Source organism: Leptonychotes weddellii, chromosome 8 (genome assembly GCF_054177405.1).
Source record: "Leptonychotes weddellii isolate Sample4059 chromosome 8, ASM5417740v2, whole genome shotgun sequence".
NCBI lineage: Eukaryota > Metazoa > Chordata > Mammalia > Carnivora > Phocidae > Leptonychotes > Leptonychotes weddellii.
Window position 1 is genome coordinate 116,506,143 of NC_138376.1, and position 19,218 is coordinate 116,525,360.

The 19,218-nt window shown below is 46.1% G+C and overlaps 1 protein-coding gene across 1 annotated transcript in view; it reads left to right on the forward strand.

Annotated features, from left to right (window-relative positions):
- Positions 1-19,218, forward strand: part of PLEKHG1 (pleckstrin homology and RhoGEF domain containing G1) — a 219,418-nt gene that overhangs the window by 148,938 nt on the left and 51,262 nt on the right. Inside the window, exon 4 of the mRNA XM_081829382.1 lies at positions 16,023-16,123. Coding sequence (XP_081685508.1) covers positions 16,023-16,123 — 101 coding nt within the window. The remainder of the gene's footprint in view (positions 1-16,022; positions 16,124-19,218) is intronic.

A 19,218-nucleotide genomic window follows, 5' to 3' on the forward strand; every position in this document is an offset into this window, starting at 1 on the left:
TTCACCCATGCCGTAGCAGGTACCCGAATTTCATTAATTACAATGAGCTTTTCATACTTAGAGAAGATTCTTGTACAATAACCGATCCATTAACAAAAGTGAGATGACGCTTCCTGAGAAGTGAGAATCAACATTGCTCTGCAAGGGGAAGTATTAAGCAAATAATAAAGACATGATGGGAAGTTGCAAGCATCTGTCCCACCCAAAGCGAAATGGAATGCTTGTTCTAAATGTTAAGATTCTTGTTTTGTTAAACTAATAGGAAAGAATCCATAATGATTCTGTGTTGGAATCACTGACACCCCTCTTCCCTAAAGTAGGCCCCTGAAGGAAAGAGGCTGCTGCCTACATCTGTGCATTCGAATGGCAAATGGCAAAATCAAAATCACACTGAGGCAAAATTACTCCTCAATTTTCTCTGCAAGCTGCCTAAGGGACATTATGGTGTGTGTGTGTGTGTGTGTGTGTGTGTGTGTGTGTGTGTGTGTGTGTGTCTTGAGAGGAGGCAGAACAAGCCATTCCTTTAAACTGCACTTTAAAATATTTTCTTCTGAAACAAACCATTTTTTTCTCTTTGGATCAACAAGAAATGTCACAAGAGTTCCTTCAGTTTTATAATGGGGCTTCAAGTTATGCTGTTAACCTTTCCGAAGCTCTAAGTGGGAGATGAGTCGGGAGGGGCGCCCAGCACTGGCCAGAGCAGCAGACTGCAAATACAGAACTGCTGAGAAGACACAGCTTTTGTCCAGTTTTCCCTAAAGCCATGGATAAATCATGCAACCCAGGGGTCTGTTTGTAGCCTCGTCAATGGTGTTCCAAATGCAAATGTAGGTAGAGAAAAGGGTGTGAGTTAATCTACTTTTGATTAGGGGAGCGTTTCTTTTCTTGTGCTAAGCGGGGAGTTACGTGGGTGGGAAGCGAGTTGAAAATGAAATGCATCTTCAAGAGGTTGGTGGTCAAAATCGCGGTCCCTGGGACAAAAGGAGGGGAGGGAGCAGAAGAGGAATGCCGGGTTGGGTTACAATTCAATACAACTCCAGCCTTAGGGAGTTTGAGAGCAGCCTGACTCCTTAACCCTTGCCTTCCTGGCTTGGTTTCACGAAGTTAGCGGACAGACATGGTGTCAGGAATTCACCGCCCTGATGCTGCAGACGCTCGGGGGCTGGGAAAGCTAAGGGTAACATCTGCAAATTGTTGACATCAGTTTTGAGGGCTAGCAGGAGCTACAAAGGCATTCTTGCAGAGCTGTGTGTGCCGCTCACCCTAGCCTCCCCTATCATGGAATTATAAATGCAAATGCTCAGAGGAGCACCTGACCCTCAAGGGGTGGGAAGGATCCAGAAGGATTCCTGGGAAGAATCTTAGCCTGGATTTGCCAGTAGGAGGGGCCATCTTGGCAGCAAAAATAGAATGTATAAAGACAGCGAAGCCAGGGGACGGGGGACGACATTCCTGAAAGTACCAGGAGTGCGTGCCTGTGGGTTGGGGGGAAGGGCAGGAGGGGAAGCAAGAAAGTGGTAAAAGTTGAGTCTGGAAAGGTGCACAGGGGTGCGGGCCTTGAAGGACCTCCCTCCATGCTGAAGACTCTGGGAAGTCATTAAAGCATTTTTTTGCAGGACAACAAATTTGACTTCTAGAAAGATCACACTGGCTTCATTCCAAAACGTTGGAGGGATCAGAGCCCCATGGAGGGATTAGTTAGGATGCCCATGCAGTGGGCACGATGGGGGATAACCAGAACCAAAGCAGGGATGGGAGGGAGGAGGGGTCAGTTTCAAGACACGTAGGAGAGGCAGGATTTCTTGTCTGGGTGGGCATAGCAAGTGAGAGGGCCAGGGTCTGGGAAACTTCGGAGTGTCATGGAGACCTTGGGTGCATATATCTCCTCTAACCATCTTCAGACCCTGTACCCAAAGTGATGGTTAACAGCAAGCTGCTCAAATCCATCGGCCTTCCTATGGCACTGTGAATACCTGTGGCAGTGAAAGGGGGTAGAAGCTTTTAGTATAATTTGTCTGTGCAGATAGAGTTAATTTGCTTTTGAACCAAAAGAGGTTCTGGTCTGGCTCCTTCCCTGCCCTCCTGAGGAGGAAACGGGCACAGAGAAGGCCACACATCAGCCACAGTTACCAGCCAGTGTGTGCTGGGCATGCCAGGCAGGCAGGGCTCCTTGGACGGGCCTGGTCGTTTAACCCACAGAATGAAGACCAGGTGCGGCTGTTGCATTATCCCTACTCAGAGGCTGAGGCAGTGGGGTCTCAGCAAAGCCAATAAACCATCGGAGGGGCAGCTCCCAGCCTCCGGCTGCCTGCCCTTGTGGTCCGGGCACTTTCCACCACGCTGCATCTGGAGCCTGCCCTGGAGTGGAGGCCTTCGTAAGGAATCTGCTGCCCCTTTGCCCATGTCATGCTCTGTCCTCCTCTAAATCTCCTGTCCTGGGAGGGCAGGTTTGCAGCGATGGAAATTGCATCTATTACAAGAAAAAGCACGTAGTATACATCTGTTCAGATTGTAAAGTGCTGCTGTAGAAATTCATTCTACACCATCTCTTGACAGTTCACTTATGAAAATTTCATCCTAGGAGGTCAGTCTCTCTCCCTCCCTCTCACTTCTAAGTACCAAGATGGCCATGGGCATCGTGCCTGAGATTTAGGACAAGAGAAGAATTCGTTTTCCCTAAGTGGGCAAGAATTGAGATCAGGCCTCCAGGAGGACAGAAGGAAACTGCTGGGTTTACCGCATTCAGGGAGCCCAGCACTCTGAGATAGGTTTCTGAGGAGCACCCCATCATGCTGGCTCTCCTGCACCCCCATTCTACCCTCTGTTCCCCTGCAAATCTCCAGGCCCTGGCTGTTTCTGTGTCAACACGTAACTTCTGGATAAGATTCTACCGTGATGAGATCAACACAGTGTAGCCGAATCAATGAGATATGTCCTTAGGGCTACTCATTGTTTTTGGTACAACGAACGGAATAGTTTAGCCTATGCATCTCCATATTTAGCCCTTGGATTACCTAATGCCGCCAAAGCATAATCACATTCATCCGCGTTGAAAAACTGCCCATAAAGAGATCAGTCCTTGTGCAGTTCTTTATTTTAACATACACAGCCTCGTTGCATTGCAGTTTGCAAACAGAATAGCTTGACCTTGAGGGTCGTTATCAAACTGTGTGACTCAGTCGATGGAGGGTTGAGCTAATGTCTTCCAGCTTTTTGTGCTCACTGCTTAATATTGCCCAGGTAGCTCCAGCCTTTTGGCCTGGTGGAAATCAGTGTCAGGGTTAGAGTTCCAAGTAAAGTAGCACAAATAGCACTAGGCTTTGGTGTCTGAGGCCTTGTTTCCTCTCCCTCGAGTGCATGCTCCTTGAGCACCTACTGCATACAGATCCATTGCTATGAACATTACCTGTATTACAGTTCCTGTTCAGGAAAAGAGAGTAGAAAGTGTTCCAACTCATTACTAAGTCATATAGTTAATTACTGTCCAATACATGATCAGGGGACGCATGCAGTCACCCGTGATGTGTCTGTGGCAAAACCGTGTATCTGTTTGAATGGGCCATTATTTGCTGTCCTTATTTCACAATTTCTGGTCCTCTAGGATTCTGAGTGAAGTGTGGGCGGTTTTGTGATTTGCGGACAGGAAATGTTTTTGCTGCCGAAAGCACCCACATTTTGATGTCGAGTGAAGGCTTTGAAGCCATCAGTGTGCTGATGGGTTGTGCAGAGCTCTGGGAAAGGAAGTCAGAGCCCCACGACAACAATCCAGGCTGACTGTCATGCAGAAGAGCATGCCAGAAGTCCCTCTCATAAGCCTACCGCTTAGACCCTCGAGGGAGCCTTCTTTCCTCCACACGCCCTGCACCTCTACCTACCCACATTCCGCTCCTGTCCATCGGCCTTGTCCTGTGGCAAAGCCCATGCTCACAGAGCTGCTAGACCTCTCTTCATTTCTGATGGATCTTCATTTTATAACAATCACCAGATCAATCGCTTCTAAGTGCTCTGCGTTTTTTGCTCTCCATCATGTAGCGTTTGTTGAATAGACTTAAAAAGTAATGCAGGGGGCGCCTGGGTGGCTCAGTCGTTAAGCTTCTGCCTTCGGCTCAGGTCATGATCCCAGGGTCCTGGGATCGAGTCCCACATCGGGCTCCCTGCTCAGCGGGAAGCCTGCTTCTCCCTCTCCCGCTCCCCCTGCTTGTGTTCCTTCTCTCACTGTGTCTCTCTGTCATATAAATAAATAAAATCTTTAAAAAAAAAAAAAAAAGTAACGCAGAACCGGGAGATCTGGGAGGATTCGTTGGTGAGGATTCTGTTGTGCAGAGGTGTGTGTTCCTCTGGGGAGAGTTACCCCGAGTCAGGCCCCTAAAGAGGAATGCAGTGACAGACCTGTGGGGTGACTGGCAAGGGGAGGGAGATGTTTCAAAGGAGAGGGAGAGGGAAGGAAGAGAGCTTGGGAACTGAACGGAACAGGAAGGTGTGGCCAACGCTGGGAGTCCAGTGCCAGTTGGTTGAAAGCTGGTGTGCTTGGCTGCTGGAAAACCATGCCCTGGGATGCGTGTTGATGAGCACACGAAGGAGGTGGGCTCAGCGTGTCGGTGGACTGGTACTGATTCAGATACAGGCCTGTGACGATCTTAGAAGGTGGTAGGTGCCGAGTCCATGAGAGTGGTTGTCTTTGTAAGGCTCCTACCTCAAACCTAATAAAAACCACATTTAGTCCCCAGATAAAGTCAACAGCAAACATTTCCTACGGTGTAAAGATACTGCATTAAGGACTAAAGCCTTAGGAGCAGTATTGCAGGGTTCCAGTGCCCAGGCAGGCTATCATCAGCTGGTCCCAGTTTGAATGGGACTGAGTCACTCACTCTCTGTTTGACCTTGTGAAACAATTGAAATTTTCTAAACTTCCAGTAAAATGGGACTAATAATGGAACTCACCCTCTAGGTTGTTGTGAAGATTAGATAAGATAATGCATATAGCGGCGGGTGCCTGGGTGGCTCAGTCGTTAAGCGTCTGCCTTTGGCTCAGGTCATGATCCCAGAGTCCTGGGATCCAGTCTCGCATCGGGCTCCCTGCTCCGCATTGGACTCCCTGCTCCGCAGGAAGCCTGCTTCTCCCTCTCCCACTCCCCCAGTTTGTGTTCCCTCTCTCGCTTTGTCTCTCTCTGTCAAATAATAAAAATCTTTAAAAAAAAAACCATAATGCATATAAAGCAGTGAGCTCAGTATAGCAAGAAACATAAAGGTAATATGACTCGTAATAGTAAATGGCAGTGAGGAGGCGTTAAACTTCAGATGATCTAATAAGGTAAATTTATTTTACTGATCTTTTATTTTATTTTCTTTCCCATATACAAAATCCTTTGGGCTTTATTTAATTTTCCTTAATTACCATGTTTCAAATTACACCAGCAGTACCGTGATTATAATGGAGATGAATCAGTTCTCATTTTCAGGTACTTAAAGCTTTGCCAAGACATCATATCTCTTCGCTGTTTTCCTCCTTAAGGATTATAGCCACATCTAATTGTCTCTGTCTGCTTCCTTCCCTGGCTTGGGACCTGGAGAGAAAAATGGCAGTAAAATAACAATGCTGTGTGAAGTTAGCCCAGTGAGGAGGAAGACCTAAAAAGAGAGTTGGAGAAAAGTAGGGTGATGGGGTGGGAGGCGGGGATCCTTCTCGAGGAAGTGTACAATAAACTTCCTTCACTTTCCTGTCTCGTCATAACCCCTGGGATGCTGTTGTTGTGCTTCATTCCAGATAGTTCTGGCAAATTCTCTGGTTGCCATTCTGAAGATGTTAAACATACTTTACATTAATGCATATTCAGTAAGCACGTGGATTATCCCAGAAATGCTTTATTCTTTTTTGATCATTAGAAATGATGATGGGATTAAAGCGTATAGAAAACAAAAAGCAATGGTGGGTTTCAAATAAGTATGGAAAGCTAGCTCAGTGTGAGCAGGACTTCTTCATGGGCATGTGTCCACTGCTCTTATTTTAAGAAGAGCTTTACATATGAGAATGCTGTCAATGTGATTTGAAAACTCTAAACACGGTTTTTAAAAATAAATATTATTTTTATTATATTAACAAAGCCAATAGAAAATTAAGTTTCCTGCCATGTTTTTGTCACAGAAGGGACTGTTCTGTTACAGAAGAAAAGTAACAACTTTTCTGTTCTAACTTGGTAAGATAAGAGATTAACTGTAGCATTATATTTGCGCCAAACTTTTTTAATTTTTGTGACATTTTTAGATTTATTTACACTTATATACATCAAATTCTTCCTCTGGATGTCAACATGAAGTAAATAAAGACAATTGATTTCCATAATGGTTGTCAGAAGCACAGGAAAAATGGGCATTCAGCTGCTTGAAGAACTCTAATATATTAACGCTAATCCTGTTTCTTCTATCTTTCGATTACTGTAGACTGCCAATTCGTGTGTATGTTCTGCTTAAAGTCTTTGGGGAAAACCAAACAAATATACCAGTTGTCTTCAAGCAAAGATCTATTTCTCTTTCTACTCAACGTTGCTGTTTTTAACAGAATTCCTGTTTGTCCCCACCAGGTTTCTCTTTTCTGGAAGGACCTGCCCAACACCCCCGCCCCCCCCACGCCTTTCTAGGGCAGGCTGTTCCATCTCCTTCCCGAGAGGAACCTCCTAGCTCCCCTTCTCTCAAGAGGGAGCCGCGAAACAATGGAGGGGACAGAACAGGCTGTATCATTTGTCACAGCTGAGCAAGAAAGCCATTCCTGACATTTTTTACTGATGTCTTATGTATTGAAAGTATTATACTGGGTAAATGAGGCTGAAAGCTCCCAGTTTTTTATGATTCTTTTACTCAAATATCTCAGAGGCATTAATTCTGACTCACATATCACCAATTAAGATCAGCCTCTATACCATCAGTTAGGAAAACTGAATGAGAACCGATATCACACCAGGAACAGAAGCTGCTTTGAACTCTCCCCCCTCCGCTCCCCCTCTCCCCCCTCCCCCGTGTCTGTGGGTCTTCGTCTCTTGCTCTCCCCCTTTCTCTCCCCATCTTCTTTCCTTTTTACTTTCTACTCCCCCTTTTTCTTCCCTCTTCTCTTCCCTCCTTCTGCTCCCCTCCATTCATTCTTCCCCCCACCCCCTCCCCCAACAAGTTGGCAGAAAGAGTTTGCCCTGGTGATGATATATTGCATTTTCATTGCGGTTCTCCGCCGTGTGGGGGCTCCGTTATATAGACTCAGGGAAAACACTGTTCCCACAATAAGAGCTTTGTTTCCAGCTTGATGAAGTGGCCAGAGACCCCCAGCTCTCATTTCTTTAGCTGTACCTTCCTCCCTGTGGATGTGGACAGAGAAATAAGAGAAAAGAGATCAAGTGGAAGATTAGACTTCTGATATTTTATCTGCAGGCAACAGATGGAGATTTTACTATAAACCCTGATTAGGGGCTTCTTTGGAAGAAAGATAAAGGGCTTCTTTCATTATTGCCCCACAGCACTTTGTAAATAATTCCTATAACCTCACATTGTCATACTCTGTATGACACACACATGTCTTACTCCTGTCCTCTCTTGTGAGCACCGGGAACACAAGCATCACATCTCCCTCGTTTCCAGATGCACCTGCTTAATACAGAAACCTGCACATAGGATGGGCCCCCCAAAAGTCTTCATTAAGTACAATATAATAAAACTATTGGATGGAATACAGTGCAGCCACTATAAAGAATGAGAAAGAATTCTACTGACCTATAGGAATCATGTGCGTTTATATACACTAAGGGGAAAAAACGAAGTTGCGAATCAAGCAAAGATCTCATTTTTGACAGGTGTAATTATGCGCCAGAACATAGTCGAGAAGCGTGCATACCGCGTCATCAACCAGAGTTACCTCTGCACAGTGACACCTGGGCAGAAAAGGAAGGTCCTTGAAGAGGGAGAGGGAACTTTTTACTTCTGTGCTCTGACTCATTAGAATTTTATTTTCTATGGCAAAAACGGAAGCTGACCCATGTCATTTTGGCCTCTCCCTGCCTCACTCAGAGAGACAGTGTTCCCAGCCTGGACCCCCGCGAGAGGGGCTTATCTTCCTCTCCTCCACCGCTTATCTTGTCCCCTGACCTGGCTCCAGTCGTCACCTTGCCAGAAATTCTTGTCATTCCCACCTTCCTCCCTCTACCGTCTACCTTCTCCTTCCCGCCCCCCACCTCCATCCTGTTCGTAGGTGCATGAATGCATGGGTGGGTGCAAGGGGGTTTGGGTGTGTGCATGGGCGCATGCACGTGTGGGTGTGGGGGGTGTGCAGATCCATCAATCAGTCCTTCCTGGTCCTACAGCTCTTCCAGTTACTGCTCCTTCCTGGGTAGCCCACCATCTCAAAATTGGTATTCCCCTTACCCACTTCCGACTCAGTCTGCAACTCTCTCTAGTCCCTGCACTCAGGACTCTGTTATTCTCACTCAGTTTCCCTGGGACTGTCTGGAAGAGGTGGGCCCACCAGGCTCCGTGCTCCACGATCTTGGGACCCCTCCGAAAGCCCTCACCGCCGCTCCCACTCAGGGGTGCGGTGTCGTCAGCGTGAGCCCCCGCGCTGCGTGCCACCCCTGGCCTGGCAGCTCATCATTTACTTTCCTCGTTTCCTTCGCAAGGGCCCTTTGGTGTCCTCACGGCCACAGGGGACTGCCTGGGGGTGCCCTGGCCTGCTGACCCTCACCGAGGTTGCAACTTGCAGACACTGAGCTACTCCGAAGCTGCTTTTGTGTGGTTAGGTGGCCCCCGAGGAAGCGTGGGAGGATGTTTTGGCCTCCCCGTTGTGTCAGCGCTGCCGAAGCCGGAGCCCGAAGCTGCGCGGCCACGCATGGCCAGCTCCCCGCAGAGCTTTCCGAGCAAGCGGCAGTTCTGCTTCCCAGATCCTGTGCCTGACAAACCTCTCCTGCCAGATGTCCTACGGTTACGTCTGTCTTCGCACATCCGAAACTGAGGCCCTGTCTTTAACCCCCGCACCGCCGCCCGCCTCTCTTCAGGTCTCTCGGGAAGGGGGAGAGCAAGCGCTCCAGTGGGGCCTGGGCAGGCCGGCCATTCCGAACCCGTCATTACCCATCGTGATGTTCCTGCGGGCATTATTTGTGCAGAGGACGATGGCTGGAAAATAAAGCCCATATTTCTTCTCAGAGCCTTGACCCTGAGAAGAAAATGAGCCAGCTGGAGCTGTCTCGATGAGCGAGGCCAGAATATCTGCCTTGTCTCCTTTTTACCACAGATCCTTCGAGGTGTTTCGCAGTGTTTGATCTGGGCGTGAGGCAGTCCAGTACAGCAGATACCAGGCAGCCAACGAGGCCTAGAGCCGCCCCACCAAGGCCTCTGTAGGCCCGGCCAGCAGGGGCAACCCGGCTTAGCTTCACCTCACCAGCCACCGGGCAAAGAGAAAGGAGGAGAGCTGGTGGGTCCTCTTCCCGGAGGGAGCATTCCAGTTCCCTCCATGCCGCAGCCAAATGGATGGGAGGTGAGGGGTTGGTCTCACTGCCTTTTTTTTTTTTTATTATTCTTATGTTAATCCCCATACATTACATCTTTAGTTTTAGATGTAGTCTTCCATGATTCATTGTTTGTGCATAACACCCAGTGCTCCATGCAGAATGTGCCCTCCTCAATACCCACCACCAGGCCAACCTATCCTCCCACCCCCCTTCCCTCCAGAACCCTCAGTTTGTTTTTCAGAGTCCATCGTCTCTCATGGTTCGTCTACCCCAGTCTCACTGCCTTTTAATTCACTCACTGCCAGTGAGGGTAAGAAAAGGTCTTACTGGGAGTGAGGGGAACAGTGCTCCTCCTCCTCAGCGTGGAAAGTGGGAGAGAAGCGCAGACTCCCCACTCCTTGTTGGGCAGCAAGAATTCCTGTCCCCTTCAAGGTCCTTCCAGCCAGACTAAGAATCAAATTGACATGAAACAGATTAATAGGAGAAAATCGAATTTAATAGCATATGTACAGACAGACACGGAAACTCTAAAGACGGGCACAGTGAGGTCTGTAAGTCATCCTGACCTAAGGAGAAGGGGGCAAGGGTCTGGGACTTCAGAGGAAAGGAATCCAATTTACAGGAAGATGAAAAAAAGTAAATGTTTGGTAAATGAATGTTTGCTGGGCCGCTCAGAAACAATGGGACAAAGAGAGGACTTTGCTCAAAGTGGCCTTGCTTAGGTCCCTCCCTGTCTGCCGTACCTAGTTCCTATCATAATGGAGTTATCTATGGTGATAGCTCTCTTTCTGGGGCAGGTCCTCGCTCTAAATTCTTTTTAGGCATTTGAGGGGGAGGTAAAGAGCTTTTCCTGAAATCACTGGGTTTTGATTGCTTTTTTTAAAAAAAATTTTATTTATTTTTTAATTTATTTTTTTTTTAAGATTTTATTTATTTATTTGACAGAGACACAGTGAGAGAGGGAACACAAGCAGGGGGAGTGGGAGAGGGAGAAGCAGGCTCCCGGCTGAGCAGGGAGCCCAACGTGGGGCTCGATCCCAGGACCCTGAGACCATGACCTGAGCCGAAGGCAGATGCTTCACCGACTGAGCCATCCAGGCGCCCCTATTTATTTATTTGAGAAAGAGAGAGAGCACAGGAGCTGGGTTGGGATGGGAGCAGAAGCAGACACCCCTCCGAGCAGGGAGCCTGGACGGATGCAGGGCTCCATCCCAGGACCCTGAGATCAGGACCTGAGCCAAAGGCAGATGCTTAACCTGCTGAGCCACCCAGGCGCCCCAGGTTTTGATTGCTTTTTAACTCACTTTAATAGTCTTCATGCCAAAGTGGCCTATCTTGGGGCAGCCTGTGGTTGGCCTCTACATCCTGAAAGCCAACAATATCCCTCACCCCGTGACTCTCACCCCTGACTGGCTCCTTTCTCTCCTTCATGCCTCTCTGTAGGACCTGTGGAGGGCTTGGTCCGGGTTTACCTGCGCTGCTCTGCTGGTCTACCTGGTCTCCCCACCCCAGTTTTACAGCTTCCCTTCTGTTTCACTGATGCTGGGATGGTCTGTGGTCTCCCGCCATCCTTCAGCGGTTGCCACCACCTACAGAGCATGGACGATTCTCTACGATCAGCCCCACCTCCAGGGCCTGTGTGCGCATGCGCCGGGGTTCCCGGCTTTCCCGGCCCAGCTCAGCACTTTTAAGGGTCCTGACTGCGGGCGGCATACCTTGCCCTGTGCCTCTGTTTGCACTTTTCTATTTCTTGGATGTTGTCTCCGCCCTTTCCCTCCATCCAGACTGCTGCTTCTTAAAGGCTCAGATCCACGCGCACCTCCTCTAGAGAGCCTCTGCCAGCCCAGAGATCAACCGCTTCTTTCTCTGCCTCCCCTCTCTGCCAATACTGAATATTTATCAGCCATGTGCCCTAAACACTGTATTGTACTTACTTGTTTACATTTGTCTTTCAACTACACAGGGAGCTCCTTGGGGGGAGGGGTCATGTTTTATTCATTTTTTTAATTCCTAGCTTGTAAAACAGAGCTTGGCACACATTCTTATGTCCTCAAAAAAGAGGGGGAGAAGGGGGAGGATGCTTTGTGTGAATGAATGTGAATGCTTTTAAACTGTAAACTGATCTACAAGTGTAAGTTATTGTGGTATCAATGGCGTCCCACTGTAACACATGGCATTTGGAGGGCAGGTTGGGGGTAAACCGATGACTATGTTCTAGAAAAGGTGGAGGGGTTGGAAAAACAAGAAAAAATGCTTCCTTCAAAATAAAGACCAAAGAAAAAAGTCTTACATAGGAGTTATATCAAAGAGCTTGGAATTTGGAAGCGCTAAAAAGAGAAAAACCAACCAGAAAGAGTAAACTATAAAACCACTAGGTCGAACTTTGAAATGTCAGCAAGAGGATTTAGGAATGGAATCTTTTTGTCTCTACAATGGACTCTACACAAGGGTGGGGGGGTGCGGGAAAGAGTCGGAGGGACGTAAAGTATGAAGAGACTTTATAGTTCTAAATCAGTATTTCTTTCCCTCTTGTGGTTTATCTTCATTATGTCTAACAGGTTATACTTTTAAAACGTTTTAAACGTTATTTTAGAGGAAGAAGGGAGGGCGCCTGGGTGGCTCAGTTGGTTAAGCGACTGCCTTCGGCTCAGGTCATGATCCTGTAGTCCCTGGATCGAGTCCCGCATCGGGCTCCCTGCTCGGCAGGGAGTCTGCTTCTCCCTCTGACCCTCCCCCCTCTCATGTGCTCTCTCTCAAATAAATAAATAAAATCTTAAAAAAAAAAAATAGAGGAAGAAGGGAAACGGGCGAGGGGACATTAATTCTATAGGCATCTTAGAGAAATAAGGTGAACTACCAAGAACATTGAATTTGAGTTTAAATCTGAATTTGAATTCTGCCCATTTCTCCAGCATCTCTGTGGGAGGGCTGCCTAGACCAGCGCTTCTCTGTCTGTGGTGAGGGACAGGGATGTGTGTGCATGTGTGTGTGCGCGCATTTTCTGTCAGTCACACGCTGACACTCTTGGAAAACACAATAAAAAGTGAATTGCTAGAAAAAGAAAATAGAAGAAATCGGACAGGCAAAATACAAGCCCAAATTGATCATTAGAGTCAACAGATCTCATTCTGTCAAAAGACTGTAAGTTTCCACGCACTTACTCTCAGTTTCTGCACTGAATTCGTTGTAGTTCGGTAACACTTTGCAAACTGGCTCCTTTTCCATTTGCCACACTTTAAATGGCACCAAGTCAGTGTTTAGTTGGATGTTTTCAATAATAGACATTACAGGCAATGACAACGTTAATGTGAGGAGGACACCCACGCACAAATCTTGCACTCTTAAGGAGATCCTAAGGACATGAATTGATTAGAAAATAAATAGGCAGAATTTAAAATGGCATAATAGGCATTTTTTCCACCAGTGGAAAGCTCTTTCTTGTGCCTATCTCCCCGCCTCATCCCTCTCCCAGTCGAGTGAACTCTTTGATCTTCTTGGAGAATAATTGTTTTCAATGCAAATGTTTTAAATTGATCCTTCATTGTTAACTGTAGGGTAGCCATAGATGCTGACATCAAGCCAATAAAATTAATAAGCAGTGTGACAGGCTCTAATAAATTTCATGGGTGTCTTTACTCTGTCATTTGAGCACAGACCCAACTGTTATTATCACTGAGCTTCGAACCTCTCATTTTGGCTGGAGATGATTATAGCTGCTAATGCCGTGCATGCAACAGTAGTTCTCCGTAACTAGTTTAGGGTTAAAGTATCATATTTAAAAGACTTAATTATGATCAGTGGGGGGAACAGTTGTGGCCATAGGACTTTGATCTGTTTTCTAGAGTGGCCTACAAAAATTTGGTCTCCTAACGATCTGTTTTCTCAATAATTTCGGAAAACGAGCAGCTTTTAAAATCTAGTTTCCCTACCACGGACTGGGGGGTTTTGAAACTCTTTCATTTGGAGAGGGGCCATTATTTGTTGGAAGTGGGCCACGGTTCTTTGTCTCTAACCCCAGTTGAAATTCTTCAAGCCCCTTAACTCAGTCTTTCCCTCACATGAAGAATTTAGTATCAGGTTTCTGCAAATGAGCAAGCTCTTCACTTGAAGTGAGAAAAAGGGTTGTTCGGTTTCTCCTTTAAACCCCATGGCAGCCAGCAAGGTGAATTTGGCATGCGTACGTCATCTCTGTCCTGCCCTTTATCCTGCTATTTGGTGTGGCTCATGCCTATCCATATCCTTCTGTTTAAGTTCACGCCCATCTAGAACCTTTTACTGCCTTAATTTTGCATATGATGTGTCCTTTTAAAATCTTGATCAAAGTATAAACAGCTATCAAATATAAGCGTTCAAGGCAAGTTAAATATTAGCCCATCTTTTTGTACCATGTGTAATTTTATGTAAATATCAATGACTACATTTATGTTTTTGAGGAAGTATAGGTTAGGTTTACATGTTGTTCAAAAGGCATTCATTTCACTTCTAGTTTTCTTGAGCATTTTTTATTTAGGCATTAACTCTATATCCTATGCAGATACTCAAGCTCCTTCTAATTGTTCCATTTATAAAAGTCCTTACTTTTATAGTAAGGACTATAGGCTATGTCTTGCTATTGTGGGTTTAGGGTACTGGTTACACTTAACACCTTATGAATTTAACTTCTTATTAAAAGATGACCACTGTCTTAAGAAGAAAAGATGTTCCCACAAAGCTTGTTAAAAGAGAAAAAAGGGGGGACTCCTGGGTGGCTCAGTCGGTTAAGCATCTGCCTTCGGCTCAGGTCATGATCCCAGGGTCCTGGGATCGAGTCCTGCATAGGGCTCCCTGCTCAGTGGGGAGCCTGCTTCTCCCTCTCCCTCTGCCTCTCCCCCCTGCTTGTGCTCTCTCGCTCGCTTGCTCTCTCTCTCTGACAAATACATAAAATCATTTAAAAAAATAAAAGAAAAAAGGTTTATAAACATTGGTTCGTCCATGCCGGTGATTCTAGTGTTAAAGAACTAGGATGGTGAGTTACGGGACGCAGTCTGTGAAACGTGCTCCCGAGAACGGTAATGGTGAAGCCCTGCCTGTTTTTCCTTTGAGGGGCATAAAGAGCATGAGAGAATGAATGTGGCTTATTAAAATGGAGAAGGAAAGGGCGCCTGGGTGGCTCAGATGGTTAAGCGTCTGCCTTCGGCTCAGGTCGTGATCCCAGGGTCCTGGGATCGAGTCCCACATCGGGCTCCCGGCTCAGCGGGGAGCCTGCTTCTCCCTCTGACCCTCTCCCCTCTCATGCTGTTTCTCTCTCACTCGCTCTCTAAAAAAATAAATAAAATCTTCAAAAAAAAAAAAAAAAGAAGGAAGAATTATCTGATGGTTTTTACATTTCATCTCTCCTTTGGCTGGTTGCACCTAACTGCTATTGTGTTTGCGATGGAACACTGGAATGTGGCTGAAACATGGGATTTTCACAGGGTCTGTTCCTCCCCCGGGCTGCACGACGCCATGTGACATTTGGTCGAGGGCCATAGTACATTGTGCAGCCCGGAGCAGGGGATTGTATTTATTTTTTATTTTACGTTATTTCAGCTGTTTTCACTTTTTTCTTTATTGTTTTCTAGCCTCCTACTGAGTTCTTTTTTCAAGCATTGCTGGGGAAGGGGGAACACTCAGTTATGAACTCTCACACCCAGGGTGGAAAACAGCTTTCTCTCAGCAGCTCGAAGCTTCCAAGCCATGGACATTTAACCCACTGTGGATCTGAGCCCACATTAGCTCTGCTTGGGAGCTGTTGCTGTGTTAAAAGATATAAAATCATTTCAAAGTTTTCCATGGCTCATTAACATAGCCTACTAGATAGCATAAGTGAGTTATGTGCTTATTAAAATAAAAAGAGGGGGTTTTTTTCTTCAAAATGGTGTTTGAGGAAGAATTTGGTTCTGCATTTTAACAACTGATAGCTTCCTGATTTCAAGGTTATGTTTAAACAGCACTCTCTTTCCCCAGTTTATTGAGATATAATTCACATAGAACATTGTATTAGTTTAAGGTGTACAACATAATGACTTGATGCACGTGTATATTGTGAAATGATCACCACGGTGAGTGTAATTAATAGCCATTACCACACACAGTTACAAATTCTTTTTCTTGTGATGAGAAATTTTAAGGTCTGTATTTCTGGCTTTCCACTAAATGAATTTGAGTATCTTTTTATCACATAAATCAGTCAAGGAAACAGAAGATGATGTTGTATGCCAAAAATCTGACATTATGAGAAACTATGGTCATTATATTATCCATCTAGGGAAGCTCTAATACATTTGGGGGTTATATAGCCTAATGTATACCATACTCCTCCTCCTTGCTCAAACTCCCCCTTCTATAAATTGGTGAGTATTGTCAACATTAATAAAAGTGACACTCTGTATTCCATAGTACAATTAATGAGCACATTAGTATAATAATTGCTTGAAATTGATATGAGAGGTTCATCTTGCATAACTAAAGATAACTTGGAGAAGGACAGGAGCGTTTAAGACATCCTTCTCATTGATTTCCCAGGATTACCTTGACTGCATCAGGGACCAAACCAAACTTCCTCTGGGGACAGAAGAAAGATCAGCCCTCTTTGGAAACATACAGGATATCTACCACTTCAATAGGTAAGTTCATACTCAAAAGATCATTCTCACCTAGGAATATGACTTTCTCTCAGATGAATGCCACCTAAGAAAACTTTACCTGTAATCCTTGATTCAACTTCATACATTTCTGTGTGCTATCATGCCATGAAGTCTTCTACCCAGAAGCATCCTTGTCCTAGAAGAGTCTCACATTTGTTTAATATTCCGTCCAAATCCATATTCCTGGCTCAGAGAAGAGACCTGCCTTCCCTGCCAGAACAGTGACATCATGCATGCTTCGTCTGTGGCACCCCCACCTCCACTGAATTTTCTAGAAAATTTCTTCTGCCTAGGGAGTGGGCAGGACACAGTAGACACACAAATACTTTAAGTCATAGCAGACTGATCCAAATTAATTAATAATTTAAATGATTAACTCAAACATATGTTAAGTACCTACTATGTAAAAGGCACCAGGCTTGGGAAATTTGCTGAAGGGGCTGGGACAAGCAAATCGGTTAATATTACATATTGTGAAACTTCTGCCAGGCAGTAGGCAAGTTAGGAGCACAGACTCTCATTTCCAACATGCCTGGGTTTGCATCCCAGCTGAGCCATGAAGAGATCCTTGGGTGAGTCTTGAAATGGAGTGGAAGAACTAACTCCCTCCCTACAAGTCTGTGCTCATGTCTTCCTTTCTCAATGAAGCTTGCCGGACGCCCACAGAACACCTCACCTGCTCTGCCTTTTCTTTCTGGCATTTATCAAATTCTGTGACGCACTCTATGACCGACTTCTGGTTTACATCGGTTTTCTTTCCTCACCACCCCCACTCACGGAACACTCCCCGAGGCCTGGGGCCTGTTTTGTTACCACCCAAGTGCCTAAACAATGCCTGGCCCACCGGAGGCGTGCAAGCTTTTGTGGAATGAATGAGTGGAAATAATAAGAATATCTATCTCCATGGTTGTTGTGAAGCTTCAGTGCGCTCAAACACCGGAAGTGCCTACCTCACTCAATACCAGCCCAGAGAAAGCATCAAAATATCAACCAGTGATGATGTTGGTTTTGTTAGAGTAAAATCTCATTATAAAATTCTACAGTGCCCTGTCCTTGTGTGACTCAGCCATAGTGCAATTTATAAATCTTCTCCCTCTTTGCTTAGTGAAATTGGTGTAAGTGACACCTTGGGGTCAGGATCCACATCTCCTTTGCTACCTTCGAATCCCTAACACCTAGCACAAGCCCGGCCTCTGGGAGATCTGTGTATAGACTTGCATCAACGCCTTCTTTCATATTGAAAGCCTGGGATGTGAAAACGGCCCATGTTGCAACATCTCCCTGATTTGATTCAGGAGACTTTGGAAACTGGTCAGCATGTTCCGAGACTGTAATTCTCGACCTGAACTACACTACTAGAATCACCTGGGAAGCTTTTTTTATTATAATATGATGGATCCCAGCCCCAGAAATTGTAATGAATTGGTTTGGGGTTGGGCCAGGGCATCAGAAGTTTTTAAAAGGTCCTCAGATGTTTGTAATGTATAGCTGTGGCTGGGAAACACTGTCTACGTAAAATAGACACAATAATAAGAAAATAGAAAAAGGTCATAAAGAAATGGAATTAGGCTGGGGCGCCTGGGTGGCTCAGTCGTTTAGGCTCTTGATTTCAGCTCAGGTCATGATCACAGGATCGTGAGATCGAGCCCTGCCTCCGGCTCCTTGATGGGCATGGAGTCTGCTTAAGATTCCCTCCTTCCCTCACCCCCTCCCCCTACCCATCGATCATGCGTGCTCACGCTATCTCAAAAAAAAAAAAAAAAAAAAAATTAGGGAATTTAGAGTCTGCATGTTCATTGGTATTAAAACAGGCTCCCATTTAGCAGTCGCTGATGGTAAAATCCCATGAATCCCCGAGTGGCTTCTCCTTCTAGAGGCTACCAGGGGCACTGTAACTCGGGGGGAGGGTTGAGGCATGTATGTGGGGAGGCCCCTGGCCTAAGCCTCTGGTGGTTTGGCTGTTAAGTTGATGGTAATGACTATTTGTCTCCTGCTTAGTTCATGCCAGAGGCCATAGAGCTTTATGCACATTATCACTTTATATGCCTCATCTGGGCTTCTCTGACCCCAAAGCCCAGGCATTTAACCACATTCCCACTTGCCAGAGTGGAGCCCTGCTTTTCAGGCCATGGTTTGGGACATGGTAGCATAATCCAGAAGGGCTTTTTTTTTTAAACTCCCTGGAGTTTAAATCTTCCTGTGTCTCCTAATTTAAAGAAAGATAAGAACGACGTAGCCCCCTAGGTCAACAAGAAGGGACCTTGGCGGGGGAGCCCATTCTGCAAAAGTTGGAAGACTGAGAAGACTTTTGTATTCCTGAATTGGTTCTCTGTTCTTTTCTCTTTGGTGGTCTGTGAACAAGGAAGTCAGACCTGTCAGCCTGAGTCAGAGTGAATGAGTACCCGGATGATGATGTGTTAGGGGTCCATGTGGTGACACAACGTGCCCACAATGAACAGCACGTATTTATGCCTGTCCCTTTTGCAGATCCCAGTTATCTCTCCCTGGCACATGCATGATCTCCTGTAATCCTCTTAACAGCTCTGGGAGGCAGATAGAATGCATATTATATGCACATCTTCTAGATAAATCAGGAGTGCAGTATGGAAAGTCCTTTGCTCAAGGACATAGAACTAGGCATCCAATCTAGCCTGTTTTGAATACCTGGTTTTGTCACGTTTCTATTGGTATTCCTATTACTTTATTTTATTATTATTTTCTTTTTTTAAATTTTATTTGAGAGAGTAAGACAGAGAGAGAGAGAGAGGGAGAGAGAGAGCACGAGCCGGGTGAGGGGCAGAGGGAGAGGGAGAAGCAGACTCCCCGGCTGAGCAGGGAAGCCCGACGTGGGGTTCGATCCCAGGACCCTGGGATCACGACGTGAGCTGAAGGCAGATGCTTAACCAACTGAGCCACCCAGGCGCCCCAGCAAGCAGATACTCTTGAAAATAATAATGAGGGGCGCTTGGGAGGCGCCCCAGCAAGCAGATACTCTTGAAAATAATAATGAGGGGCGCTTGGGAGGCGCCCCAGCAAGCAGATACTCTTGAAAATAATAATGAGGGGCGCTTGGG